At 47.4% G+C, this 25,988-nt stretch overlaps 1 protein-coding gene and 2 long non-coding RNA genes across 3 annotated transcripts; 2 read left to right on the top strand and 1 right to left on the bottom strand.

Annotated features, from left to right (window-relative positions):
- Positions 1 to 17,479: 17,479 nt before the first annotated feature.
- On the top strand, positions 17,480 to 18,831 carry LOC121852527. Its single transcript, XR_006086191.1, has 3 exons — positions 17,480 to 17,554; positions 17,646 to 17,808; positions 18,817 to 18,831. It is a non-coding gene; the product is annotated as an uncharacterized LOC121852527 (long non-coding RNA).
- Positions 18,832 to 18,859: 28 nt separating this feature from the next.
- Positions 18,860 to 20,315, top strand: LOC121852525 (E3 ubiquitin-protein ligase TRIM41-like). The gene is given in 3 exon segments (XM_042346492.1): positions 18,860 to 19,027; positions 19,030 to 19,331; positions 20,226 to 20,315. Coding segments are annotated over 3 exon segments (501 nt in total). The 5' UTR covers positions 18,860 to 18,918.
- Positions 20,316 to 21,472: 1,157 nt separating this feature from the next.
- LOC121852526 lies at positions 21,473 to 21,975 on the bottom strand. Its single transcript, XR_006086190.1, has 2 exons — positions 21,923 to 21,975; positions 21,473 to 21,544 (listed from the first exon to the last, which is right to left on the bottom strand). It is a non-coding gene; the product is annotated as an uncharacterized LOC121852526 (long non-coding RNA).
- Positions 21,976 to 25,988: the final 4,013 nt, after the last annotated feature.

Below are 25,988 nucleotides of genomic sequence, written 5' to 3'. Positions count from 1 at the left end.
TTTTGTGTAGGAGATTGTAGAGGAGAGAGTTTGGTGGAAAGACAGGTTGAAGGTGTTTGTAGATTTGGCGGGGAGCTGTTTCAGCTGCAAATTGGAAGTGGGAGACGATGGCGGTGGCAGAGGCAGCAGAACAGATCCTCTCATTATGCGATGTAAAGAAATCTATCATCTCCTTGCATTTGGAGTTGGAGGACTGGAAGTATCGGACGAAGGAAAATGGGTGTGGGGTGTGGGGTCCGCTCTTTCCAGAAAAACGCTCATCATTGTCGATGGAAATATCAACATTCTTGCCTTCACCAAAATCCGGGTCACCCGAGTCGCCACCTACCTCCTGCCTCACGCCACACAGTCCGGCTACAAGGTCCATCATAACTCATGACATAAAAGCTGTGGTGGAGATGTTGCTCCCATCTCCAGGTCCACACTCGGCCTATCCGCTCACTCTTCCGAAACCTTCCCCTCTCTTGAGTACCTTAACCTCCACCGTCACTCCAAGTATTCCCATAAAGCCCTCTGTATTTACTGTTATTTAACGGAAACCTGGCTCACCCCAGGTAACACCTTACCCCTCACGGAGGCCACACCACCCGGCTACACCTCCCACCACATCCCTCGCCCCAACCGCCGTGGTGGTGGTGTATCCCTTATCTCAAGGACACCACTTGCCCTATCCCCCTACTCCTCTGGATCTTTCACCTCTTTTGAGCACCTCAGCCTCTCCGACCCCTTCTTCCTCTCGCTCAAAATCCTCCTCATCTACCGACCCCCTAAAACCTCTCCCACCTTCATCTCCGATATTTCGACACTTCTTACATCTCTCTGCCTCTGCTCTGATCGCCTCATCATCCTGGGCGACTTTAAACTGCACTTCACCCCCTCTTGCTCCATCTCCTCTGACTTCTCTTCCCTGCTCTCCTCGCTCAACCTCTCCCTCCAAATCAACTCCCCCACTCACAGTCACGGCCACCCACTCGACTTGGTGATCACCGGGGCCTCCGTGTCTCGGATGTCACTATTACCGACAAGGCCGTCTCCGATCACCACTTCATGTCCTTCACCACCTCCACCCCACTCCCCATCTCCACCAGACCCACCACCATCTTCTACCGCCCCTGGAATAAGTTACCCCCACAATCCCTAACCGCTGCCTTGGAGTCCTCTGAACTCCTCTCCCTCTGGGCTTGAACCCTCACTGACCCCTCTTCTCCTCTCACCCTCCTCCACAACACCTTCTCCTCCACACTCGAAACTCTTGCCTCCATCACCTCCCGTACTGTCTCCTACTCTCGCTCCTCCCCCTGGTTCACCACCCATCTCCGCTCACTGAAGAACCAGGTGCGGGCCGCTGAACGCACCTCCCGCAAATCTGGCCTAACGGTCCACCGACAAATCTGGCTGGACCTCCTCAAAATCTACTGCTCCACTCTGGCTTCGGCCAAGTCGTCCTTCTACTCCAGGATAATCCTTGAGGCGAAGAACAACCCCAGGCTTCTGCTTTCTACCACATCCCGACTCCTCCGTCCCCTCCGCGCAGGTCGTCTCCTCCAACCTTCACTGTGAGGAGATGATGGATTTCCTTCTATCCAAAATCAAGGGAATCTGCTGCGCGGTCACTTCCCCTCCAACCTCTACCCACCGCCTTCCACCCCCGCTCCGACTCCTACCCATTTTCGCTACACAATTTCGTACGCGTTTCCCCACCCTCTGTCACCTATCTCATCCTATCCCTGAAGCCCACCACCTGCTCCCTTGACCCCATCCCCAATCCACTCTATCTCCCAGCTCCACCTCCTTGCCCCACATATCACAGACATCGTCAACCTGTCCCTCTCCTCTGGCTCTGTTCCCATTCCCTTAAAAACTGCCACCATCCCTCCCACCTTGAAAAAACCCTCTCTTGATGTGTCGCATCTATGAAGCTACCGGCCCATCTCCAACCTCCCCTTCCTGTACAAGTTCCTCAAAAGAGTTGTCGCCTCCCAGCAGCGCTCTTTACTCTCCACCCAATCATTATTCGAAACCCTTCAGTCGGGTTTTCGTGCTGCCCAAAGCACAGAAACCGCCCTGGTCAAGGTCACCAATGACATCCTGACTATCTGCGACCAGGGCTCCCTCTGCCTCCTCGTCCTCCTCGACCTATCGGCAGCATTCGATACGATATCCTCCTCCACCGCTTGTCCTCCCACCTCAACCTTCAAGGCCCTGTCCTTGAGTGGTTTAGGTCGTACCTCTCCCACCGCCTTCACTTTGTTTCCACGAACGGCTTTTCCTCCAGCCCCCACAATGTCTCGTGCGGTGTCCCTCAGGGCGCTGTCCTCGGTCTCCTCCTCTTCACCCTCTATATGCTCCCCCTTGGCGACATCATCCGCAGACATGGGGTTAACTTCCACATGTGTGCGAATGACACCCAACTCGACCTTTCCTCCTCTACCCTCAACTCCAAGACCCACGATCTCGTGACAGCTGCCTGTCTGACATTGAGTCCTGGACGAGAGACAACATTCTCCAGCTCAACGTGCGTAAAACTGAGGCCCTCCTGATTGGCTCACGTCAGCGCCTCCGCACCTCAGGCGCTGACAGCATCAGCATCCAAGGCTGCACTCTCCACCTCTCAAAGCCATCAGGAACCTCGGGGTTCTGTTCGACCCTGAGCTGTCCTTTCTCCCTCATACCCGCGCCACAACTGGCACCGCCTTCCATCACCTCCGGAACATCGCCAGACTACGGCACTACCTCACCCCTCACGCTGCTGATACTCTGGCCTTCAGCCTCTCAGCCCCTTGTCTCTGGAACTCATCCCACAGTGCCTTCGTCTTGCTTCCTCCCTTTCCTCCTTCAAGGCCGGTCTCCAGACCTTTCTGTTTGACCGTGCCTTCAGGTCCCCTCCCGACTCTCTACCCACTCTTCGCTCCCTCCTTTCCCTCAACTCACCCTGACCATTTCCTCCTTGCTCGGGGCCTGACCCAACTGTACAGCCTTGGGACATCCTCCCGACATGAAAGGCGCTCGATAAATGGAATCTTGTTGTTGTTGTCTCGAAGACGTGAAAAGGCGATGTATCAAATGCAAGGATTATTATTATTATTCATTCCCTAATACAACTTGTCACAGAAAAGTTTTTAATGTGGTTTAAAATGGGTGCAGTTTGCGATATTACTGGCATGTGTTAAGGTTATTTTTAGGTTGATTTGGGTTGATCGAAATGTTCTCTTCTATTTAAAGCTATACTTTTGATTCAATCTAATTTTTCCACGATTTCTGCAGTCCTATATTTCAGTGGTTAGAGCGTTCGCCTCAGAAGTGAGAGGACCCGGGTTCGATTCTCAGGTGGGACTGGAGAGGGCGAAACCTCAGGCAAGTTTCCTTACTTCACACATTTGCTTCTAATTACCTAGCAGTAAGTCCGATACTGGTTGCTTTTGGATTAATCTATCGTTTTCTGGGATAGTAATCCCTTCCGAAATAAAAAAAACAACCAGGAATGAAACTTGAAGTATTGCATGTGCTTGAAATCTGAAACAAAACAGAGATCCCTGGGAATACTCAACATGTCAGACAGCATTGATGGAGAACGGAGAGTGTGTCAACGAAGATGATCTGACACGTTTCTGATGAAGCGTCACGGACCCGAAACATTGACCAATTTTTTTCAATCTCCGTAGGTGCTCCTGACCTGCAGAGTGCACTTATATACCTCTGTTTTGGTTAATAATGATACATTGGTCATTTAATCGATAACCAGTTATGAGGCACTGCTGTGCACAATTGTCTGCCAAGCTTCGCCCATAAAATATACCGTCAATCCACTATATAATATATTCTTTCACATACTTTGGGACATCTGAACAAGCTGATAGGAGATTACATCAAATACAAGAATTATTAATAATATTATTATTAAAATTACAAAATATTTGGTTTGCTTTCGGTATGTTCTCCCATTTGAATAAATCCACGTAAAAATTGATGTAGTGAATGAAAAATAGTGTTTTATTTCCGTTCTTTAACAGTTAATAATCGTATAGATTCGTTCATATGACACCAGCCTGGTGGGTGTGGAGGGGTTGGTTTATGGGGAGGGATGGGATTGTGAATGGTGGTAGACACAGAGAGAGAATGAAGGATACACTCACGCAAATACATGTGATATTAGGACTGCTGGTATTCAAGCAAGAGTGGTAAGAGTGAGCGAACAGCGATAGCTCCAGGTTCCAACACATGCGCACAACATCCAGTGACACAGAAATTCAAACACACAACTGAGCTATATAAAAACACAGACATTCTCACACACAGTGTGTAAGAGACATAAACAAAAAGCTGTACTCAAGCACACGGAACACTCGAAGAGAGTGACATACATTTGCAGACATATGGATTAACCGTTTCGAAACATCTCCCAAATTTCGCTTACCCAGGACTGCAGAGTGATGGTGTCCAAGGCATTCAACCATTATACCATTCTAAAATTTGTATGCATCCAACATGTTATCGTAGTCGTCAGTACGTTTTTTTAATGAAATAAACTAACTATTCGAATGAATGGAAATGTCACCACTTTGCTTAAATCCTCCCTGAATTTCGTCTGGGTCACCGCGTAAATAAATGTGTTTGTACAGGTACTCAGAAGCTTCAGCATGTCACCAATGTGCCGCGCAGTATACAAAGTGACTGTGGTGGAATATGATTTTGAAATCCTCCAGTATAAGAAATGTAGAACATATGTAACCCATAATACTACAAAACTGGTGGAAATAGCAAAGAGTAAAATGATGGATTTATTTCGGTTCTTCATCTCTGGATCACTGTCGCTCACATCTCTATTCCGGTCCCCATTACTGTGTCCCCGCAATCTCCTGCGGGCTCGACTGGCCCCCAGTATGTGCCTGACAGTCAGGGCGTTGAGCAGCAAAATAATAACGAATGGGAGAATTGGGGTTAAAGTGTAATTAAGCGTATCAAACGCTGCCCATGCCCGAGAAGTGAAATAGCTTGGTTTAGGTTTGCACCCCCATGGCATATTATTAAATATATACAGTGGTTCAACTACAAAACCCCAGGGAATGTTTACCACAAAGGAAATCACACTCAATATCGCTATCACTGTACCAGAAGTTTTTTCGGAACAATATTTTGTTTTCAGATTTTGGCAACAGATGGCCACATATCGATCAAAGGTAAAAGCCACAGTTAACCAGACAGAAATTGATGAAGCTGACGCAGCCAGGGCCATTAATGTTCCACACACAGGTGTGATCAACACGAACGAAATTCGGAAATAAAAAGGAACAACTCGATAAAAAATGACTGATATGATAATCACCATCAGATCAGCCACTGACATGGCCACCAGATAGTGAGTGATACATTTGGAGAGACCGCACCGCCCTCGAGACAAGATCACAATCGACACGAGGTTCGCTACAGAGAGAGAGAGAGAGAGAGAGAAATAACCATCACAATGCAACAACTTGTTTTTAATCCATTGCTACAATTGACATAGTGTAAATCGACAGCAATGGACTTGGTATTGGCAAAATCTCTCCCAGCTCAAATCCTAATCTTTTGGATTCCAAGCGAGAAATCTGCCTCGCAAAGACTCAAATACAGTAAAACAGAGAGAGACAGATACAGATACACATAAGCAGAAAGATACAGAGACAAACAGACAGTCACAGAAACACATACTGAGAGAAAGAGAGAGAGAGAGAGACACGGAGACAAAGATAGAGAGACTGAAAGATGCAGAGACACACAGACAGGAAAAGAAATTCAGAGAAACAGATGGACAGAGAAGGAAAGATAGATATAACAACTGGAAAAAAGTTGTATTCATACAGCGCCCTTTGCGCCGGATGCAATGCTTATGCTTATACAGCCCTTGAACACAGCGCTCTGTGTATGTTGTCCAGGCCTGGTGTAAACCCAACGGAAAATAGAAGAGCAAGGATAGCAAGAGAAATTGTCAATACTTTCAAACCAACAACAGGGGATACATTCACACCAACACAGACACAAAGAGAGATAAGGACACACAAAAACTGATGAAAAAACACTCAGAAAGACACGGAGAGATACACAGCACAGCTAGAGAGACAGAGACACAGGGAGAAACAGAGAGATTCATGGAGACAGAGATAAACTCGCACAAAAGGATAAACACACTCAGAAAGAGACAAATATACACACAGATAGAGAGACAGAGACACAGACAGAGAGGTACACTCACACCTACAGAGAGAGGTACATATAGACAGCAAGAGAGAAATACACAGAAAGGGATACACAGAGAGAAACAACCACTCAACGACAACGTTTCAAACGAACAGTGCCTTTCACACCGAGAGAACGCCCTAAACACAGAGAGAGAAATGGAGAAATACAGTGACGGAGTGAGATAGGCAGATCAATACACAAGGACTAGCAGAGAGACACAGAGAGGGGGAAAGAGCGGGAGAGAGAGAATGAGATACAAAACACAGAGAAAGAGTGAGAAACACAGACGAATACACACAGACTGGCAGACAGACAGGGAGATACAGAAATAGTGAAATACAAAAACCACAGGGATAGAATGAGATTCACAGACAGATAAAAACACACACAGACTGGAAGAAAGATAAAGAGATACATAGACACAAAGAGATTCAGATAGAGGGATATACATTGACAGAGAGATACACACACAGGCAGAATGAGAGAGAGATAGAAAGAGAAAGAGACAGAGAGGTATGCACATATTCAGAGAAACACACAATGATGCACAGTGATACAGGGACAGACAGACAGAGAGATAGAGACACATACAAAGGCAGAGAGAGGGGCACAGAGAACACCACAGACAGAGAAAGAGTTACATACTGCGAAAGATACAGGAAGACAGAGAGATACAGAGGCCCGCACAGACACTGAGATACACAGGCACATGGAGACAGAGAGATACAGGATACATAGAGAAAGAGCGACACAGAGATATACAAAGTCAGAGAAAGTGAGGCAAAGACAGAGAGAGATACAGAAATGCATGCAGAGTGAGAGACACACAGAGACAGACTTCTAATCGTTGTAGAAGGAGTGGGTCTTTGAAAATTTGGATGAATTATTACATTTCCTGTCGAAACTTTGAATTGTAAATCAAATTCGGTGTGATTCAGTAAAATAATTACACAATTTGAAACACGGGATTTCTGTGTAATACTTAGAGGTTATTTTTCTGAAAGTCAAACACAAAAATATTGCTGACGTGACTCGCATTCGGCCCTCACCAATAATAAAGTTATTGTTATTAATAATAATTAGAAATTCTTGCATTCGATTCAATACCTTAACATGTTGTTGTGACGTCTCAAAATGGTTCACAAAACATCCTGTAAATTGATGGTGCTCTAACCACTGAGTGCATTAATATATATATTTATAGCAGTATATAGACTGACCAACATATCATACAATGCCACCCGGCGTCATCCAAACATCTCAAAGCATTTGACTAGATTTCATGGCAATGACTGTAATTGTGGCCAAAGGCGGCAGCTGAACTGTGCACAAACAGCCATGAAATGATCTTTCAAGTTTATCTCGGAGATTGCTGCCCCACACACCACATGAAATTTCATTTATTTTCGAATTGTGCCAGGCATCTTTTAATATCTAAAGAGGAAAGTCGGAGTTTTCTTATTAAGTTCTAATTCAAATCGCGGCTCCTCCAACAAGGGTCAATATCCCGACATGTGTCTGGGATCCATCCCTTTCTGATTGAGAGGGGAAAGTGCTACGAGCGAAATCAGGCAACAAGCTTTACTTTACTGCCCACTCATCTCACTAATGTATTGGTTAAATCACTTGCCAGGAACTCCAAATGCGGGGAGAATCGGATAGTAAATTTGTTGTATCCTGTGCAGCAGCGCAGTTGCCATCCTCACAGAGAACTGATAACACCTCCTCACGGTACACACAGGAGCTCACACTAACAAGATGATATTCATTGGCAAAACACACAGTGGGATTTATACCAACGTGAACACTTCATTGAGCAGATTTACTGCACGAACACAGCTGAGTTTCAGTGATGTGGAAAACGTGAACTCTCCTGAGCCGTGCGACGTAACTCAGTTATTTATTTATAACTAAATTGTTGCTTGTTGTCTCATCCATGCGGAAAAATCATCGCCATGACTTCACCACCGGAAAGGCTATCCTGCATGAAGGGCACTATACAAATTCTAATTCTTGATAAAATATCCAAACCATAATGAGAGATCCATTTTTGTAGCCTTTGCAAATGGAAATCAACCCTTGTTTGTAATAAAGGTCCATTCTCAGCTTTAACTAATTTTGAAGAATTTTCGGTGCAGTACATCAATGACCAACGCTTTGGGACCCCAATGCAAGCACTAAGGTACAGTTGGATATTAATCAGCTAATCATGAAATTATTGCACAGAGAATAACACCCATTATAATACATATATTTGATGTAGCAACTTATCATATATTTCAGATGTCTTAAAGCGCTTCACACAATATATTGTAAAGTGAAATGAATGTGCAGTTTTGGGGCGAAACATACAGTATGATTTCCCTCCATTCCATACATTGTGATATAAAATGCAGTTTCAGACTCAATACATAAAGGTTTCAGGCTTGCTCAGTAAGAGCACTCTCACGTTTGAATCAGACGTTTAAGGTTTGAAGCTCCAATTCACTTCAGTGAAGTGTTGGACTCCCCCTCTCTCTTTCTTGCTGTCTTCTATCCCTCTCTTTGTCCGCGCATGTGTCTCTCTCTTTGGCTTTGTGTATGTTTCTGTCTGTCTGTATCTTTCTCCGAGCTGCCTGTGTATCATTCTCTATCTATGCCTTGTATGTCTCTCTATCGTTGTCTGTATCTGTATGTGCATCTCCCGCTCAATGATGTCAATCGCAGGCACTGAGTCAATTTCTACATCTCTGTGGATGACACAAAGTCTATTTGGCCGCCTCGACCCTCGACTCCAGGACCATTGATATTCTGGCAAATTGTCTGTCGGACATCAGGCCCTGTACCAGAGCCAACTTGCACCAGCTGAAAGTTGGGATGTTAGAAACACTCCTCCTTTCTTCCAGGCAGTGTCTGCTCACATCAGGCGCTATGAGTGTCAACTGACACCTGATAGCGATAATAGGAAACGTCGGTGCCCTGCTCATTCCGAATCAACAAGATTAAGATTTTGGATAGGAGTGGAAAATGTGCCAGCAAAAAGATCACAGTTCTCGCTTGATTGGCATTAAAACAACTCAAGGAGCAGATCATTATGATTGGTTAATTCTCTGTCTCTTTCTTGCTCTACATCTGAACTAGTGGCGATTGTAACAATGTCTCGAGTTTGGTGCGGTCTCTCCAAATGTCTCTCTCGCTCTCTGGTGGCCACGTCAGTGGTTGATTATCTGTTGCATTATTTATGATTATTTCCCAAATTCGTTCATGTCCATTATTTCTGTGAATCGACCACGATTGGTCCTGGCTTCTGCTGCATCCACAATTTCTGTCTGCTTAAGCATGACTTTCACCTTTCCTCAATATGTGGCCATTAGTTGCCAAAATCTGAAATAAAAATTTCGCACAGAAAGAAAAGCTTGAACATAAATCGAGGCTCCATTTCCGCCTCACCCAACAGCTCACTGAATCCCTCATCTATGCATTCGTTACATCAAGACTCGACTACGCCAACTCCCTGATTGGTGACCTCCCCAAATCTTTCTTCCACAAGCTGCTGATAATATGGAACTGTGCAACTCGTATCCTCTTCAGCAGCAGACTCTGTGATACCATTAACCACACTGTCCCTGGCTCCACTGGCTCCCCATCCACCAGATAATAGTGTTGGAAATCATCGACCTCGCCTTCAAGACCCTCCACGATCTTGCCCACCACACCATCAAACCCCACCATGTGCACAACAAAACCCTGATTTTCGACAGTGCCTTCGGCCACCCTCCGACCCTCCCCGCCTCGAACTGCTCTGATCCCAACCCCCAGTTTCTGTCCAATCCCATGACTTTCCAGCGACTTGGGACATCCTCTGGATGTGAAAGGCGCTATACAAATGTAATTTTGCATTGTATATTTCATTCTGAGCCCAGGAGCTCACGTGTCAATATGGCGTATCACCTTATTGGTGCCGTAATACATCTAAGCAGATCATGTGCATCAAGAATGGTGGCTTAGAAAAACAGAGTCTGTGAGGGCAAGTGACGTTCTTGCCACTCCAGTGCTCTACACTCCATTACTCCCTCTTGGACTCCAATCCCACCGCCATCCCCGACTCCTATATGTGTTCGTCTGTCCCACGGCCTCCCTCTGCTCCAGCCTGGCACACTGTCCGGCACACCATGGCAGATGCTGCTGGCTGTCCATCAGTAGCCATTCTGACTGCCATATTCCCCATTCCCACTGCAAGGTTCTTTGGTCTCTGACCACAGGGGCCAATCTCTCCACCCTGACCAAAATTCCCACCCTCCCTGTCAGTCCTCTCACCATCCCTCCACGTCCCTCACATTTAGCCACCAACTGTGCCTTCTGACCTGGCCTACAAGGAGTCCAATCCCTCTACAATAAAACGCTTATCATCCAAGACCTCATTGTCGAAGAAAACATCCATATTTTCTCCCTCCTTGAAACCTGGATTACTCCAGGGGTCAACTGCCTCCTGCTAGAGGCCACAACACCTGACCACGCCTTCCATCTTGCACCACAACATAACCATCAAGGTGCCAGCATGCCAATAATCGCCCGGTACCCGCTCGGCTATCCTCTGGAACCTTGCCCTGCTTTGAGTGCCTTACATATTATCCAACATTCCCCTCAAAATTCTCCTTATCTATCGTCCATGGTAGTGGCAAATGTAGTTTGGGCAAGTGCGGGATTAGCAGGTGCGGCAATGGCAAGTTTGGTCGTTAGTGACACGTTTGGTAGTGGCAAGTGTGGCAGTGGCAAGTGTGGTATTGGCAAGTGTGGTAGTCACAAGGATAGTTGTGGCAAGTGTGGTAGAGGCAAGTGTAGCATTGGCAAGTGTGGCAGTGTCAAGTGTGGTAATGGCAAGTGTGGTAGTGACAAGGATAGTTGTGGCAAGTGTGGTAGAGGCAAGTGCAGTCGTGGCAAGTGTGGTAGTGGCAAGTGTGGTAGTGGCAAGTGTGTTAGTGGCAAAGTGTGGTATTGGCAAGTGTGTTTGTCGCAAGTGTGGTAGTGGCAAGTACGTTAGTGACACGTTTGGTAGTGGCAAGTGTGATATTGGCAAGTGTGTTTGTCGCAAGTGCGGTCGAGAGAAGTGCGATTGGCAAGTGATGTAGTGGCAAGTGAGACAGTGGCAAGTGAGTAGTAGTAAGTGTGGTAGTGGGAAGTGTGCAGCGGTGTCATGAATTATGGAATATTAATACGATTAGTGCAGATACATTTAAGTGAAGTTAAAAGGAAATTCAACAGGAAATGGATAGATGTACATCTTAGGCGATTATACAAATGAGCCAGATCAGTCTTATGTTGTTTCGCTCTACAAACAATGAAAACATTCATATATTACATTCTAGACTAATAGCGCTATGAAATATCCTTCTGAAGGGCAACGTATAAATGTAAGTTATTGTAGTTTTCATTGCTGCTAGTCTTTGTGTAGCTTGAAATAGAACAGACACTCTATACAGCAATTAGGGATTTCTACAGAGACTATAGCTCATCCTTTAAGCCTCCCAACGTCCAGGAAACATTGTTTGAGCTGCAGGAATTCAGCAGCCGATTTTGGATAGAGTCATTGACCGGAAAATCAACAAATCCCCTGGTCAACTGAATTGTACCCCAAAGTACCTCGGGAGATATAGCTGGATATCTGTGCAGCACTGGTAAACATTATCGGGGTGACAAAAAACAAAACAAAAATGACTGGTAACACTCAGCAGGTCAGGAACCTTGCCCTGCATCTATGGAGAAAGTAGCGTGTTTCGGAGTCCACGTCCCTTCATCAGAACATTTCAGCTCATGGACCCGAAACATTGACTAAATTTCTTTTATCCAGAGATGCTGCCTGATCTCCTGAGTGTTCCCACGGACTTCTGTTTTTGTTTCAGATTTCCAGCAGCTGTAGTATTTTGCATTTTGACTATTAGAGAGCTAATCTGGTTTCCAAAAGTCACCAGACGAGACGCAGCAAATATTTTACTTCCAGTTTCAGATCGAACTTCGGAAACACTATTTCAGTGAGCAAATAGTAAACCTGTGGATCAGGCACGCAAGGGAGACGTTTGAAGCTGGAATTGTTGATTCCTTTACATACAGCTTAGATAGATTTCTTTTCAGTCATTAAGATTATGGGATATGGTGCATAGGTAGTTCGGGACATAACTGTATTCAACCAGCAGTAAAGTAGCAGGCAAACTAGATGGAAATGAGTCTTTTTTTGGTCGACCATTCCTTATGTTGTTGCAATCTCATATTTGAGAAACGTGACATGGCTAAATATGGCAACTATAGACCCATTAATCTGACTCAAAAATTGGAGCTAATATGGAGTAAATCATCAGTAAGGAAGTGGAAGATTACCGGGGTAAAAATATTCTGATAAACGATCATGGGTTCTGAAAGGGTGGGTCTGTTCTGATGAATCTTACAGATTCTGAGGAGGTGACAGCCTCTTCTGACAGTGGGAAGCAATATGATGGAATATGATTTGACTTCGAAAAGGCTTTTGACAAACTAATTCATGAAAGAATTCTTTACAAACTGTGGTCAGGGTAAGATATGGACATGGATTCAGAATTGTCTCAAAAATATGATGCCAAGTGTCTTTTTAATGTGAGCTGGTAGAAATCGGGAAAGGTATTAAGTTGAGTTATACTAAGAACCTTTCATTACTTGTACATATTAATGATTTGCAATGACAGAGCGCAGTGCAAGATAGTTACATTTGCTGATGACACTAAACTGTATAAATGAGGCTTCACTCGATGCATCAGTGCCTGTCCACATCACGTCCGTGACAGTGAAGAAATGTCACAGCTTCTCAGAAAAGGTGTATTAGACAGAAATCATTTTCCAGATTATGTACATTTTCTATCCTATTCTTGCCATCATTGGTGGGCTTGGTAAGCCATCAAATAGATTGTTGATCTTTTAATCAGATTTTAATGCTCCCTTATACTAATGACAATTTAGCAAGTCTGATTTATTAACTTCAGTTTGATTGTAACTTAATTTAGAAGGTGCGTATCATGTGCAATAAAATGTTAAAGAGCACAAACTGCAGGACAATTTACCACCTCACCTGAACGACAAACTTTCTGACAATGCAGTGCTCACCAACCAACGCACTGGAGTTTCAGTCTGATCAACGTGTTGAAAGCCTTGCGTGGGCTTCAACTCACCACCTCAGAACTGAGAGGCAAGAGTGGAACCAACTGGGCCACGTTGATGTGATTATCACAACAAAAGATGTCAATCAACATCGCATAGTTTACCCCCAATGTTTCTGCCTCACCTATTCCATTATATTGGTGTAAACCCACTCATGTATTTGTAATTGCTTGAATATACAAGAGGTTTGAGGAAAGGCTAGTTATTTAAACTTAGCTCTGCAGTCCTTTAAATACTTACATTCAAGGTAAGCAGCTGATGCTCAAGCTCCGCACTACCGAATGGTGGCACCATGATTCAATGTGTGTGTTTGAGATGTGGGGAGGAAAATGGTACCAAAGCTCTCATGTGTTTCCCGTTGAGTTGTGCTATCCATCAGGTCGCTCACAGGGTGTTCCTTGTGATTGCCACCCACCTACTTAGCGCTCGGCCGTGGACTTGTTGGATGTCAAATGACCACTTTGCTAATTGTGCTTTGGGGGAAGGTAAAGCGGGCTTTCCTTGAACTGGCCCCAAGAGCATGTGATTGGCAACAGATTGACGGAATGGGGTCAACACCGTGTGGCACTGTTCAAACCCTCTCGTTCGAATCCTGATCCACATGGGTCTGCAGTAATACAGACCTCAATCATTACCAGCATATTAGGAAGGATCAGGCAGACTTCCCACTCGGGCCATTTACGGCAAAGCCAAAGCTCAGACACGAACAGTACCAGCTGGACAAACATAGACATCATACAGGCAATGCACTCAATTGACAAACTGTGCAGTTGTAGTTGGTTAAGCTCCAGTAATTGTTACCCAATCTTTTGTTCAGCAAACTGTGTCTGATACTGAGGTGTGTTACTGTAGGAAGAGAGTATGTATTCCATGGGACATGGACATGCAGAATTCTCAATCTAGTTTAAATACATTTCAGCATAAGTATGTGCCAGAAATAATGTGGAGTCTGACTAATAATTATCATCCTACAGGTAACTTACTGTCGATTGTGATCCTGGTCTCTCTACCTGTGTCACTCGTTACCTGATTGCTATGGCAATGGCGGATCTGCTGGTGGTTATCAGTGATGTGATATTAACACGGATTAATTATCTGTCTTTTCTTGTTGGGTTTCTGGATTTGACTGCTGTATGTGCTTTCGGGACCTTTCAGACTGCCACAGCTTCTGACAGCTCTGTCTGGTTAACAGTCGCTTTCACATTTGACTGCTGTGTGATATATTCCAGTGAGAAACTGAAAAGACAATATTGCACCCAGAGAACGGCAGCCTTGGTTATAGGTATTGTGTGTGTACTGAGCGGTCTGAGCGACATCCCCTGGTTCTTTGTGTATGAATCTTTTTTCATTACAAACAATGTTCCGCTGTTCTGTAAACTAAAAGAAACCTTCAACACTTCATCTGCTTGGGCAGCACTTAATTGGGTAGATGTCATTCTAGCCCCATTCATTCCATACTTGCTTATTTTGGTCTTCAATGTACTAACCATCAGACACATTATGGTGGCCAACAGAATCCGCAGACGTCTTCTCAGATAAAACAAACATGTGAACAACAATGACGCGGAGACGGAGAACAGGAAAAAATGTATTGTTTTGTTGTTCACTATAGTGAGAAGTTTCATGTTACTTTGGATGACTTGTGTTATAATTGTGATATATGGGAAAGTCGCAGACTATACTTACACACGTGACAGACCCCCGATCTCTATGCGCTGTATCAGTCCCCATGATTGCTTCCGCTTTCAAGCAGTGCCACAAACTCGTGCATTTATGCTGTGACCCAGAGAGAATTCAGCCAAGAGGAGAGGAATATGGCGGCGCGTGTTTTCAATCCAACGCTGAAACTGATTCAATCCTGAAGTGAATACCTGCGGCTCAGACGCCATCACTGCCTCGTGTGTCAACATTCTGTCCTTGACCGGTTCAGGTCCCGCCTTCCACACCGCCTCCACTTGGTCGCAGCAAACGGCGTCCCCTCCCACCCCCGCGCACGTACGCCTCGTGCGGCGTTCCTTGGAGCTCCGTCCTCGGTCGCCTCCTCTTCACACTCCGCATGCGCCCCCCTTGTTGACGCCATCCGCAGACACGGGGTAAACTCCCACCTGTACGCGGTTGACACCCAACTCCGCCTCTCTGCCCCCACCCTCAACACCAGAACCACTGGCTTCCTGACCGACCGCCTGTGCAGCGCCTCGGGATGTGCTCCCGCCGTGAAAGGCGCTCGATATCAGTGTCATTTTGTTCTTGTTGTTGTTGTTGTTGGGTCTGTGGGGCTCAGACACGCGCTCTCTGCGGGCTGTTATGAAGGGAAACGAGTCTTGTCTGTGTGTGCGATGGTGATCGCCGCGTCCCGGACAGTCACAGCTCTTCAGCCCTTATTGACCAGTCTTTCCCCGTAACCACTGGAGATCAGTTCTTCATCCACATGTATGCAGATGACACCCAACTCTACCTTTCCTCCTCTACTCTCAACTCCACGACCACCGATGTCCTGACAGCTGCCTGTCCGACATCGAGTCCTGGACAAGTGACAACTTTCTTCAGCTCAACGTGCGGAAAACTGAGGCCCTCCTGATTGGCTCACGTCAGCGCCTCCGCACCTCAGGCGCTGACACCATCAGCATCCAAGGCTGCACTCTCCACCTCTCAAAGCCAGTCAGGAACCTCGGCGTTTTGTTCGACCCTGAGCTGTCCTTTCTCCCTCACATCCGCACCACAACTGGTACCGCCTTCCATCACCTCCGGAACATCGCCAGACTACGGCACTACCTCACCCCTCACGCTGCTGAAACCCTGGTCCACGCCTTTGTCACCTCAAGGCTGGACTATGGGAACTCTCTCCTCGCCGGCGTTCCCGCCACCTCCCTCCACAGGCTGCAGGTCATTCAGAACTCTGCAGCTCGTGTACTGTCCCGCACCAGACACCGCGACCACATCACTCCCACCCTCGCTCGCCTCCACTGGCTCCCCATCCCCCAGAGGATTGATTTCAAGATCCTCATCCTCACCTTTAAGGCCATCCACGGCCTCGCTCCCTCCTACCTCTCTGACCTACTATCCCCCTACCTACCTGCCCGTACCCTCCGTTCCTCTGGCTCCGGTCTGCTCCACGTCCCCCGCCCCAACCGCCCTACCATCGGTGGTCGGGCCTTCAGCCTCTCAGCCCCGAGGCTCTGGAACTCCATCCCCCAGTGCCTTCGCCGCTTCCTCCCTTTCCTCCTTCAAGGCCGGTCTCAAGAGCTTTCTCTTTGACCGTGCCTTCAGCTCCCCTCTCGACTCTCTTCCCCCTCCTCGCTCCCTCCCTTCCCTCCCCTCACCCTGACCATTTCCCCCTCCTCGCTCCCTCCCTTCCCTCACCCTGACCATTTCCCCCCTCCTCGCTCCCTCCCTTCCCTCCCCTCACCCTGACCATTCCCCATGCTCGGGTCATGACCCAACTGTGCAGCGCCTTGTGACGTCCTCCTGACGTGAAAGGCGCTTTATAAATGGAATCTTGTTGTTGTTGTTCTCTTCAGACACTTCAGAAAAGGGAGGAACAGGAGACAAGAGAGTGACGGTTGGTCAGGGAGCGCGGGGCGGGGGGGAGGAGGAGATGATTGACGTGGACACGAGGCCTATCAGGGCGCCATCAGTCACATTGACAACACAGCGCACCAATGGAACGAGAGTTTAGAGGCGGGTGTTGGACTCGACCAATGGCGAGCGAGTGGGCGGGAGGCAAGTGACGGTTGGACAGAGAGCGCGAGGCGGGTAAGAGGAGAGATGACTGACGTGGAAACGGACCGCTGACAGCCAGTGTCTGATTGACAACTCGACTGAGCAATCGGAAGCTCCACTGAGAGGCGGGTGTTCGTGGCGGCCAATGGCGAGCGAGAGGGCGGGGAGAGAGTGACGGTTGGGCAGAGAGCGCGAGGCGGTGGGGGGCGGGAGGTGATTGACGTGGAAACGGGGCAATGACAGCTCAGTATCTGATTGACAGAAGCGCTGATGAATCAGAAATGCTGATCGAATTGTCGGATGTTGTGAAAGGACCAATGGGGAGCGAGTGGGCGGGGAGAGAGTGACGGTTGGAGGAGGAGGAGAAGCGCGGACGTGGGGCGGCGGCGAGGAGTTGAGCAGTCGGGGAGGGAGCGGCCCCGAGAGGCGGGACAACTCGGCGCTGATGGGGGATCGGGTCAGTGAGAGACAGAGAGTGTGTGTGTGTGAGTGTGTAACGCCGTCTCCCCCCGTCACTGAATCCCAGTTTTCCTGCCTTTTGTCTGCAGTTTGTTTCTGGTGGGAAATGGCGTTGTGGCCGCACCTTCTCGAGCTGCTGGTGACCGGGAGCAGCTGTTTTGCAGAGAGAGAGAGAGAGAGAGATGGAGCACTGGTGGGCAGCGCCTCCCCGTCTGGTCCCCCGTCCCCCGCTGCTTGTTTCTCAGCCCTGAGGTGAGCGGTGTCTGAGGCTGTGGCCTTCTCCGTCTGACGGCTGTTGTTGGGGCGTCTGAGAAGATCTGACACTGAGGACACTATCCCGGGGAAAGGTCATGGTTTCCGACTCCATTACAACCTCTGTTGTGTTTAAACAATATTTAACTATTGCTTAATTGCTACATGTTCTTGTATTCGAGTCCAGATAGTGTTTACACAATATTCAGCAGATAAAGCAGTGACTAATCTACAGAGAGTTTGTGTATATCGGTTTGATTTATGAAATGAAATGAAGTCGAAGAAACAAAAGTCAGCGACTTAGACTGTGGAAACATCAGAGAAGAGAAACTGATCGCTTCTCAATCTCTCTGTTCGGAGTCACGACTTTATTTGCTTCAGATGTTTATTAAATGCTTTGTGTACTTTTATTCATTGGCTGTTGATTGATCAAATGAAGTTGAATTGTATTATTGTGGGGTCCTTTTGGGTAATGTTTGCAGCACTTGTCAGAGGAGTTGGGTTCGATTCCCAGGAGGTCGAAACTTTGGCCAAGTTTCCTTACCCCATGACTCTGTTTACTGAGCAGTAAGTTGAAATCTGATTGTTAGTCAGTGGACAGATCACTTTTCTGGGACTAATAATCCTTTAAAAATCCTTCAGTATTTTTCATAAACAAATAAAATTTGGTCAGTCAATCCACGATTGCCTGTGGGACACTGCTGTGTGCAATTGTCTTCACGTTTCGCCAACAAAACACATAGTGAATTCACTTGATATTCTGTGTAGCGCTTTGAGACATCTCGAAGATATGATCAGGCACAAAATAATAAGCAAAGGTTATTACTATTATGATTATTACACTGTTGTAATCATTAAATTAAATTAGAGAAGAAGTGCTTCTAGACATCTTGAAGACAGGATAAAGTGCTATATCAAAATGCAAGGATTATTATTATTAAACATTCTGAGACGTGACCATACGAATGGCCTGAATGTGCTAAACATCTGTGTTCCTTTTGTCTTCAGGTGTCTGTCCCTTCAAACAGCAGTTGGTCTGTGATCCCCACCCACAAAGCCACGTCCTGGTTTGGGGGAGAGTCCCAAACAGAGCAAAGAGCTGATGGTGAAATGGCGTCTGTACAGGAACTGGAGAACCTGAGAAATGAAGCCACTTGTTCAATCTGTCTGGAGTTTTATACGGATCCGGTGACTGTAAACTGTGGCCACAGCTTCTGCAGAACTGTATTTTACAGTGTTGGGGCACAGGGCAAGAAAGTGTGTCCTGTCCGCAGTACAGGCAGCAGATTCCCCAGAGGAGTGTTCGGCCCAACAGAACTCTGTCTAACATGGTGGAGAGTGTTCAGAGACTGAGCCTGAATCCGAGGCTGGAAGAGGTGGGAATCCAGTGTGAAGAGCATGAGGAGAAGCTGAAACTGTTTTGTGAAATGGATCAAAGAGCGATCTGTGTGGTCTGTGCGATGTCCCGTGATCACAAGGATCACACAGTCATTCCCATTAAGGAAGCTGCTGAGCTCCACAAGGTATGGAATTGATATTAATCCTGACATTTCACACCGCTTTGTGAGTATGTCTCAAAGTGCCTCAGAATACGCGATAAACATAGCAGCAGGAACATAGGCACAGAAGGAGACCATTCAGGGCTTGAAGCCTGTTTGCCATTCAGTTAGATCATGGCTAATCTGTACATCAACTATAAATCCCAATCTTTGCCCCATATCCCTTGATACCCTGACCTAACAAAACTCTTTCCACCTCAGTCTTAATCCACCGATTTTGGGGGCGAGAGTTCCAGGTTTCTAACTAATGTTATTCCCCTTCTTCTGAGTTCTGTCACCAGAAGAAATACTGTCTCTGTATCTGCTCTATCAAAATCCTTTATTAATTTAAACACCACATTCAGATCACCCCTCAACCTTTTAAACTCAAGGGAATACTGACCAGGTTTATGGAACCCTAAAGTGACCTGACAGTGAGCACAGCTGCCTATTTGCACGCACCAATGTCCCACAAACTCCTGACTCAGACGCCACAATCTGATCCACTGAACCAGGTGTTTTATATGTAAGATTGGTTTGATGACCAAGCGAAAGTTTAGTCCAGCAGATGAAGCTTTGTCTATGTGCTGTTACACTCTATGTGACATATTAGGAAAGAGATGATATTGTGTACAGCCGGTCACTGAGCAGCAATCTCGCCGGCCTCTGCGTCAGAAGGTTGTGTGTTCGAGCCCTGGTGTTGGCTGGTTTGCTGACGGCATGTTAGGTAAATCCAGAAGTTCTGAGCGGCCTCACCATCTGACTGTGTCGATCGAGTGGAATAGAATATTACAGCTCTGTTACACAAGTGGAATATCCTCAACCAGTAATAGTGACTCTGTCCCTTCTCCCTGTTTACTTACATTCACTTTGTTTCAGCAAAAGCTGCAGAAAGCCCTGGAACCCTTCACAAACAGTTGGATGAAATGTCTCGGTGTCAGAGAGAAGGAGCTACTCAACTGGAAATGAAGGTGAGGGGTTTGTATATCAGCTCTGATATAGCCCATCCCATTGATATTGCTGTATGACAAACTTTCCCGCTGTTTCCAACCAGGACCACCCTACAGGTTAGGGCTTGATATCGCAGGGTTAACAGGAGATGAGTGGGTTTACTCACTGCCCACAGTGACTCGTCTGCCTATCCAGGTCCTGCCGATGAGCCAGGCTGGGCTGTGCCGTTATCAGCAGTGCCCTGGGATAGGGTGGACCGGCCTGGCTCAGGAACTGGACAAGAGACCGTCACAGAGGCCTCTCTCGATGCCGCCATTCCATTGCCAGGCAGGTCACCTTGGATTCAGTTCAGGAGACCTCGCTACCCTCCCACTCAGGATGATATCAGCAGGTTCATGGGCAATGTCACCGTGACTGACAGGCTGAGCCCCTGTTCTTGTGTTGGATAATGTTAACATTGTGTTTATTGAGACAGAGACAAGCCGAGCATTTGAGGAAGAACATCGACGCTGAATTTGCTAAACGTCACCAGCTGCTGACTGAGGAGCAGCGAGACCTGATCACCAAACTCAGACTGCAGGAGGAGGCCATCGTGGGCCAAATAGAAAACAATAAGAGCCACATTTCCAAGCAAATTACTTCTATTAATCAGAGAATAGCAGAAATCCAGAAAACACTGACTCTGCAGAACACCGAATTCCTGAAGGTGCATAGGCTGTGTGTCTGGTGTGATAGACAGACAGTGAGTGTGTTAATGCTGGTGTGTGTCTGGTGTGATAGATAGACAGGTGAGGATGTTAAAGCTGAATTTTGAAAGAGATGTATACGAGGGGGAAGTATTTTGTGTGACCTTAAATGATTGAATTACTACAAACTGCTGTGACTCTGATCAGAAATTTAGTTTTAATTCATTGAAACAGTAGATTGCTGATGACACAACACTGACTTAACTTGTCACGACCCCTGACGTCATCACGTTGTCACTATCCCGGCCTCATTTATTTATGAATGTATACATATGCCTTACTGGCCACTCCTGATACCTTGTCACTGAGACCTGTTGCCTCGGAATGATAAGTTATCAGGAATCGCAGCATTAAGCTGCCTCATAGCTGTTCAAATTCATCTCGATGGCTGTGTGCAAGATTGACTGTAACTCTCCTTACTTTTATTTCTTTTCAGGATATCAAATCCATCATTGACAGGTCTGTAATCTTTCCTTCTGTCCATCTAGTTTGTGACATTCCCTTTGTGTAACAGAAAGTGTTATTAGTCACAGAGAAACATACGGGTGTGAGAGCCCAGAACATTATATCTGTCCAGTCTATTTCCAAATTCTACAGGGAATTTAGATGATAATAATAATCCTATCACTTGATAGAGTGCTTTATCAGCTCTTTGAGGTGATGCAAAGCACTTAATAGAAAACACCGTAAATGATTCTATATTTTCTGGGAGAAACACAGCAGCCCATTGCAGTGTCCCAAGCAAATTGGAATCAAGAGGTTATTACCTCTGGAAAATTGATCTGCTAATCGACTAACAACTTGGTTCTTACTTACAAGGTGTCAATAGGAAAGCACTGAGTTGTAATGGAAGGAAATTTACCTAATGTTTTGCCCTACCTGGTAATCGAAACAGGATCTTCTGGCTTGTGAAGCGAGTGCTCTAACTCTTCAGTTGCAGGACTCCACAATGGTGGTGATGGTGAAAATCTCCACCTGAGTCATCGATATTGTGCCTGAATTTAATGAAACAAATCTCTATCTTGTGCCCCGGTCTGCTGTTGACATCAAGAAATCCACAAAAGTGTCTGTTGATGTGGCTGAGAGGGACCTCATTGGGTCTCTGCAGAGCAGAGAGTGGAAACTCCTGTTAAAGGGCATCACTGCAGGTAACACTGGCTCTTACTGTGTTCCTGTGATTGGAGTTTGACTCTGGGAATAGATGTGCAGTAAATGTCTTGTTCTCATTCCTCATCCCCTCGGTCGGGAATGCTGAATAAGATCATTGGGAGCTCAGCCCACCTCAGCCCGCGGTGCCGGGCCCCGGGTCACAGCCAGACATTACTGGGTCCCATGTGTAACCTGAGACACACAGAGCAGGAATCCAAACCTCACGGAAAGAACCATTGAAATATAATGTCAACCGTTCACCACACGATCTCCAACATGTCAACATTCTGTGTTTCAGCTCCAGCCTCTCTGACTCTGGATCCTAACACAACCCATCCCCGGCTCATCCTGTCTGAGGACCGGACCCGAGTTAGAGTCAGCAGGTTCCTGACACCCCGGAGAGGTTCAGTTACTGACCCAGTGACCTGGGGTCTGAGGGGTTCACATCAGGGAGACGTTACTGGGAGGTGGGGGTGAGGAACAGCACACACTGTATAGTGGGGGTGGCCCGAGAGTTTGCTTAGGAAGGGGAATTTCACACAAGGAACTGAGGCTGGAGTCTGGGCTGTGGGGCTGTACAGTGCGGAATATAAAGCTCCAACCTCACCTCTTACCCCCCTCCCACTGAGTGTGACCCCCAGGTGCTGGGAGTGTACCTGGACTATGCGGGAAGACAGGTGTCGCTGTACGACGCCGACCACATGTCTCATCCTTTCACTTTCATCCACATGTTCACTGGGAAACACTTCCTTTACTTCAGCCCTGGCCCTAACGCCGACCTGACACTGACCTGACCCTCTGACAGGGGTGAGGGTGATCAATCAGAGAGAGGTTCGGGGGTTAATGGGCAGAAAGTCGAGGATCATAGAAACAGGAGGAGGCCATTCAGCCCCTCGAGCCTGTTCGGCCATTGTGTAAGATCACGGCTGATCTGTACCCCAACCCCAGTTACCGGCCTTTGCCCCGTATCCCTTAACACCCCGACCTGACAAACCTCTCCCCACCTCCGTCTGGACAGTGAGAATGGATCCAACCATAATCCACAGCCTTTTGGGGGAGAGAGTTCCAGGTTCCCACCGGCCTTTGGGTGAAAAACTACCCCTAATTTCACTCCTAAATACCCCGGCTCTAATATTAAGATGATGCCCCCCTTGTTCTGGATTCCAATTTCTCTGTATCTACACTATCGAATGTCTTTATTATTTTAAAATCCTCGATTAGATCACCCCTCGTCCTCCTAAACTGACCGGAATAGTGACCAAGTTTATGTCCCGGGACAAACTCATATCGTGAAATGTCATTTTGCTTTGTGTTGTGTTGGTATCACAATAAAATGGGCGGATGTACAATCTCTCCGTGTGACTTGTGAGGCTGTGATGTCAGGATTGGCTGTGATGAGATGTGAGACACGACACAGAATGAGGAGCAGATACAGGAGACTCCGGACTGCGGTGTCACAGGGCGGGACAGTCTATAGGGAGGTGTTACTGTTAATATCGACATAGAGAGGTGACATTGTTAATATCACACGATACAGAGGTGTCACTGTCAATATCAGCTATATGATGTCTCTCTCTCTCTCTGTCTCTCTCTATATCCCTTTATTTCTGTAACTCTTTCTCTAACTGTGTTGCTCGGTATCTCTGTCTCTCTCTTAGTCTCTGTCACTCAAGGTCTCTGTTGCTGCCTCTCTCTGTCTCTCTGTGTGTTTCTCTCTGCCATTCTCTGTTCTCTCTGTGCCTCTCTCTGTTCTTCCTCTCTCTCTGTGTCCCCCCGGTCCTGAGCCAGGCTGAGCCACAGTCACTGTCTGCCACAGAGCGGCCCAGCCTGGCTCAGCAGGACTGGGAGGAACAGACCAGACCCTGGGACAGGGACTCTTCCCACTCAGCTCCTGTTGTGGAGTCCTGTAGCTTATTGATTACTGCACTCGCCTCACAAGAGGACCCTGGTTTATCCCTGAACATGGTGAAAAGTTGGGCAAGTTTCCTTATTTCACATCACTGTTTACCTGGCATTAACAACAACAACAACAAGATTCCATTTGTAGAGTGCCTTTCACGTTAGGAGGATATCCCAAGGCGCTGTACAGTTGGGTCAGGATCCGAGCATTGGGGAAATGGTCAGGGTGAGGGAAGGGAAGGAGCGAGGAGGGGTTAGAGAGTCGAGAGGGGAGCTGAAGGCACGGTCAAAGAGAGGACTTCAGACCGGCCTTGAAGGAGGAAAGGGAGGAGGCAGCGAAGGCACTGGGGGATAGAGTTCCACAGCCTCGGGGCTGATCAGTAGGAACCCAGGTGTTAGATCACTTTCCAGGGTTAATAAACCTTCAATTTAATAATAATTTGGTTATTCAATCCATGACATACATACACTCACACACACACACACACAGAGACAGGCAGCAGGTAGACTGTTAATATCAGTCTATATAGAGGTCTCATTGATAATATGTACAGACATGTACACACATTTACAAACACACACACACATAAAATCACACATGTACATACACACATACAATCTCACACACACAAACAGACACACAGGCAACCACACACACACATACACAGACATACTGCACAGCTCAGCTTCCCTCAACCACAAACAACAACAACTTGCACTTATATAGCGCCCTCTATGTAGGGCAGCTTCTCTGAGCTTAACAGTGATGGAGCCTGACTCCAAGCCGGGGGGAGGGATTAGCGGAGGAGGCTGTAACGACAGTCGAAAAGGAAAGTTTTCAGGTAGAATTTGAAAAAGGGGAGAACAGGGGAACGCGGAGGGATTGAACGGGAGTGTTCCAGAGATTTCTAGTGTAGTGACTGAAAGCGTGACCTCTGATGGTAGAGCGGAGCGAGCAAGGGACGCGAAGGAGGCCGGTGCCAGTCGACTGTAGGCGCTGACTGGGTGATGGATTGAGGAGGTTGGAGAGGGAGTGAGGGGCGAGAGTGAGAGGATCTTGAGGTTGGTCGGTTTGGTGATGAGGAGCCCGTGGGCCCGGGCCGGAGCTGGTGAGAGGTGGGACAGAGTTTGTTGGGGTCAGTCTGCGGGCGGCAGAGTCTGAATGAGCTGATCTTGTGAATGGTGGCGCGGGGAGACCGGTGAGGAGTGGGTTGGAGGAATCCGGGCGGGAGGTGACAAACACGTGCCCGAGGGTTTCGGCCGCAGTCGGGGTCCGGACGGTTGAGGCGCACAATGTTGCGAAGGTGGAGGAAGGTGGTCCTGGTGGGGGACGGGATGTGGGGAGGAAGGACGGTGGGGTCGAGCCGGACCCCGGGGTTGGGCACATGGTTCGGGGAGTCTGAGGAGAGTCCGGGGAGGTTGAGGAGCTCAGATCCTCAGGAGTGAAGGCGGTGACGGGAGCCGAGGAGTAGCTTCCGTCTTGTCCACATCCGCGCAGGAAGTCTGCGCTGATCCGGGCCCTGAGTGAGCGCGAACTGATCAGAGAAACACAGAGAGAGATTGACTTTCACGAGTTTTATTAATTATCTGATAACTCGGAATGTGTGTGAGAGACCGAGAGAGAGAGACTGAGACCCACACGCGCTCACACACCCACACGCTCTCACACTCCGTCTCACTGACCTGATCCGCCATCAGCGCCGAGTTGTCCCGCCTCTCGGGGCCGCTCCCTCCCCGACTGCTCAACCCCTCACTGCCGCCGCCGCCGCCGCCAAGTCCGCGCTTCTCCTCCTCCTCCAACCGTCACTCTGTCCCCATTGGTGAAGGGTTTCATATCCACTCTGTGTCTCTGTCTGTGTCTCTCTTGCTGTGAGTCTGTCTCTATCTCTGCGCCTCG

Source organism: Callorhinchus milii, unplaced genomic scaffold (assembly GCF_018977255.1).
Source record: "Callorhinchus milii isolate IMCB2004 unplaced genomic scaffold, IMCB_Cmil_1.0 Scaffold891, whole genome shotgun sequence".
Lineage (NCBI taxonomy): Eukaryota > Metazoa > Chordata > Chondrichthyes > Chimaeriformes > Callorhinchidae > Callorhinchus > Callorhinchus milii.
Note: the sequence above shows the minus strand (reverse complement) of the source record. Positions and strands in the feature narration are given on the sequence as shown.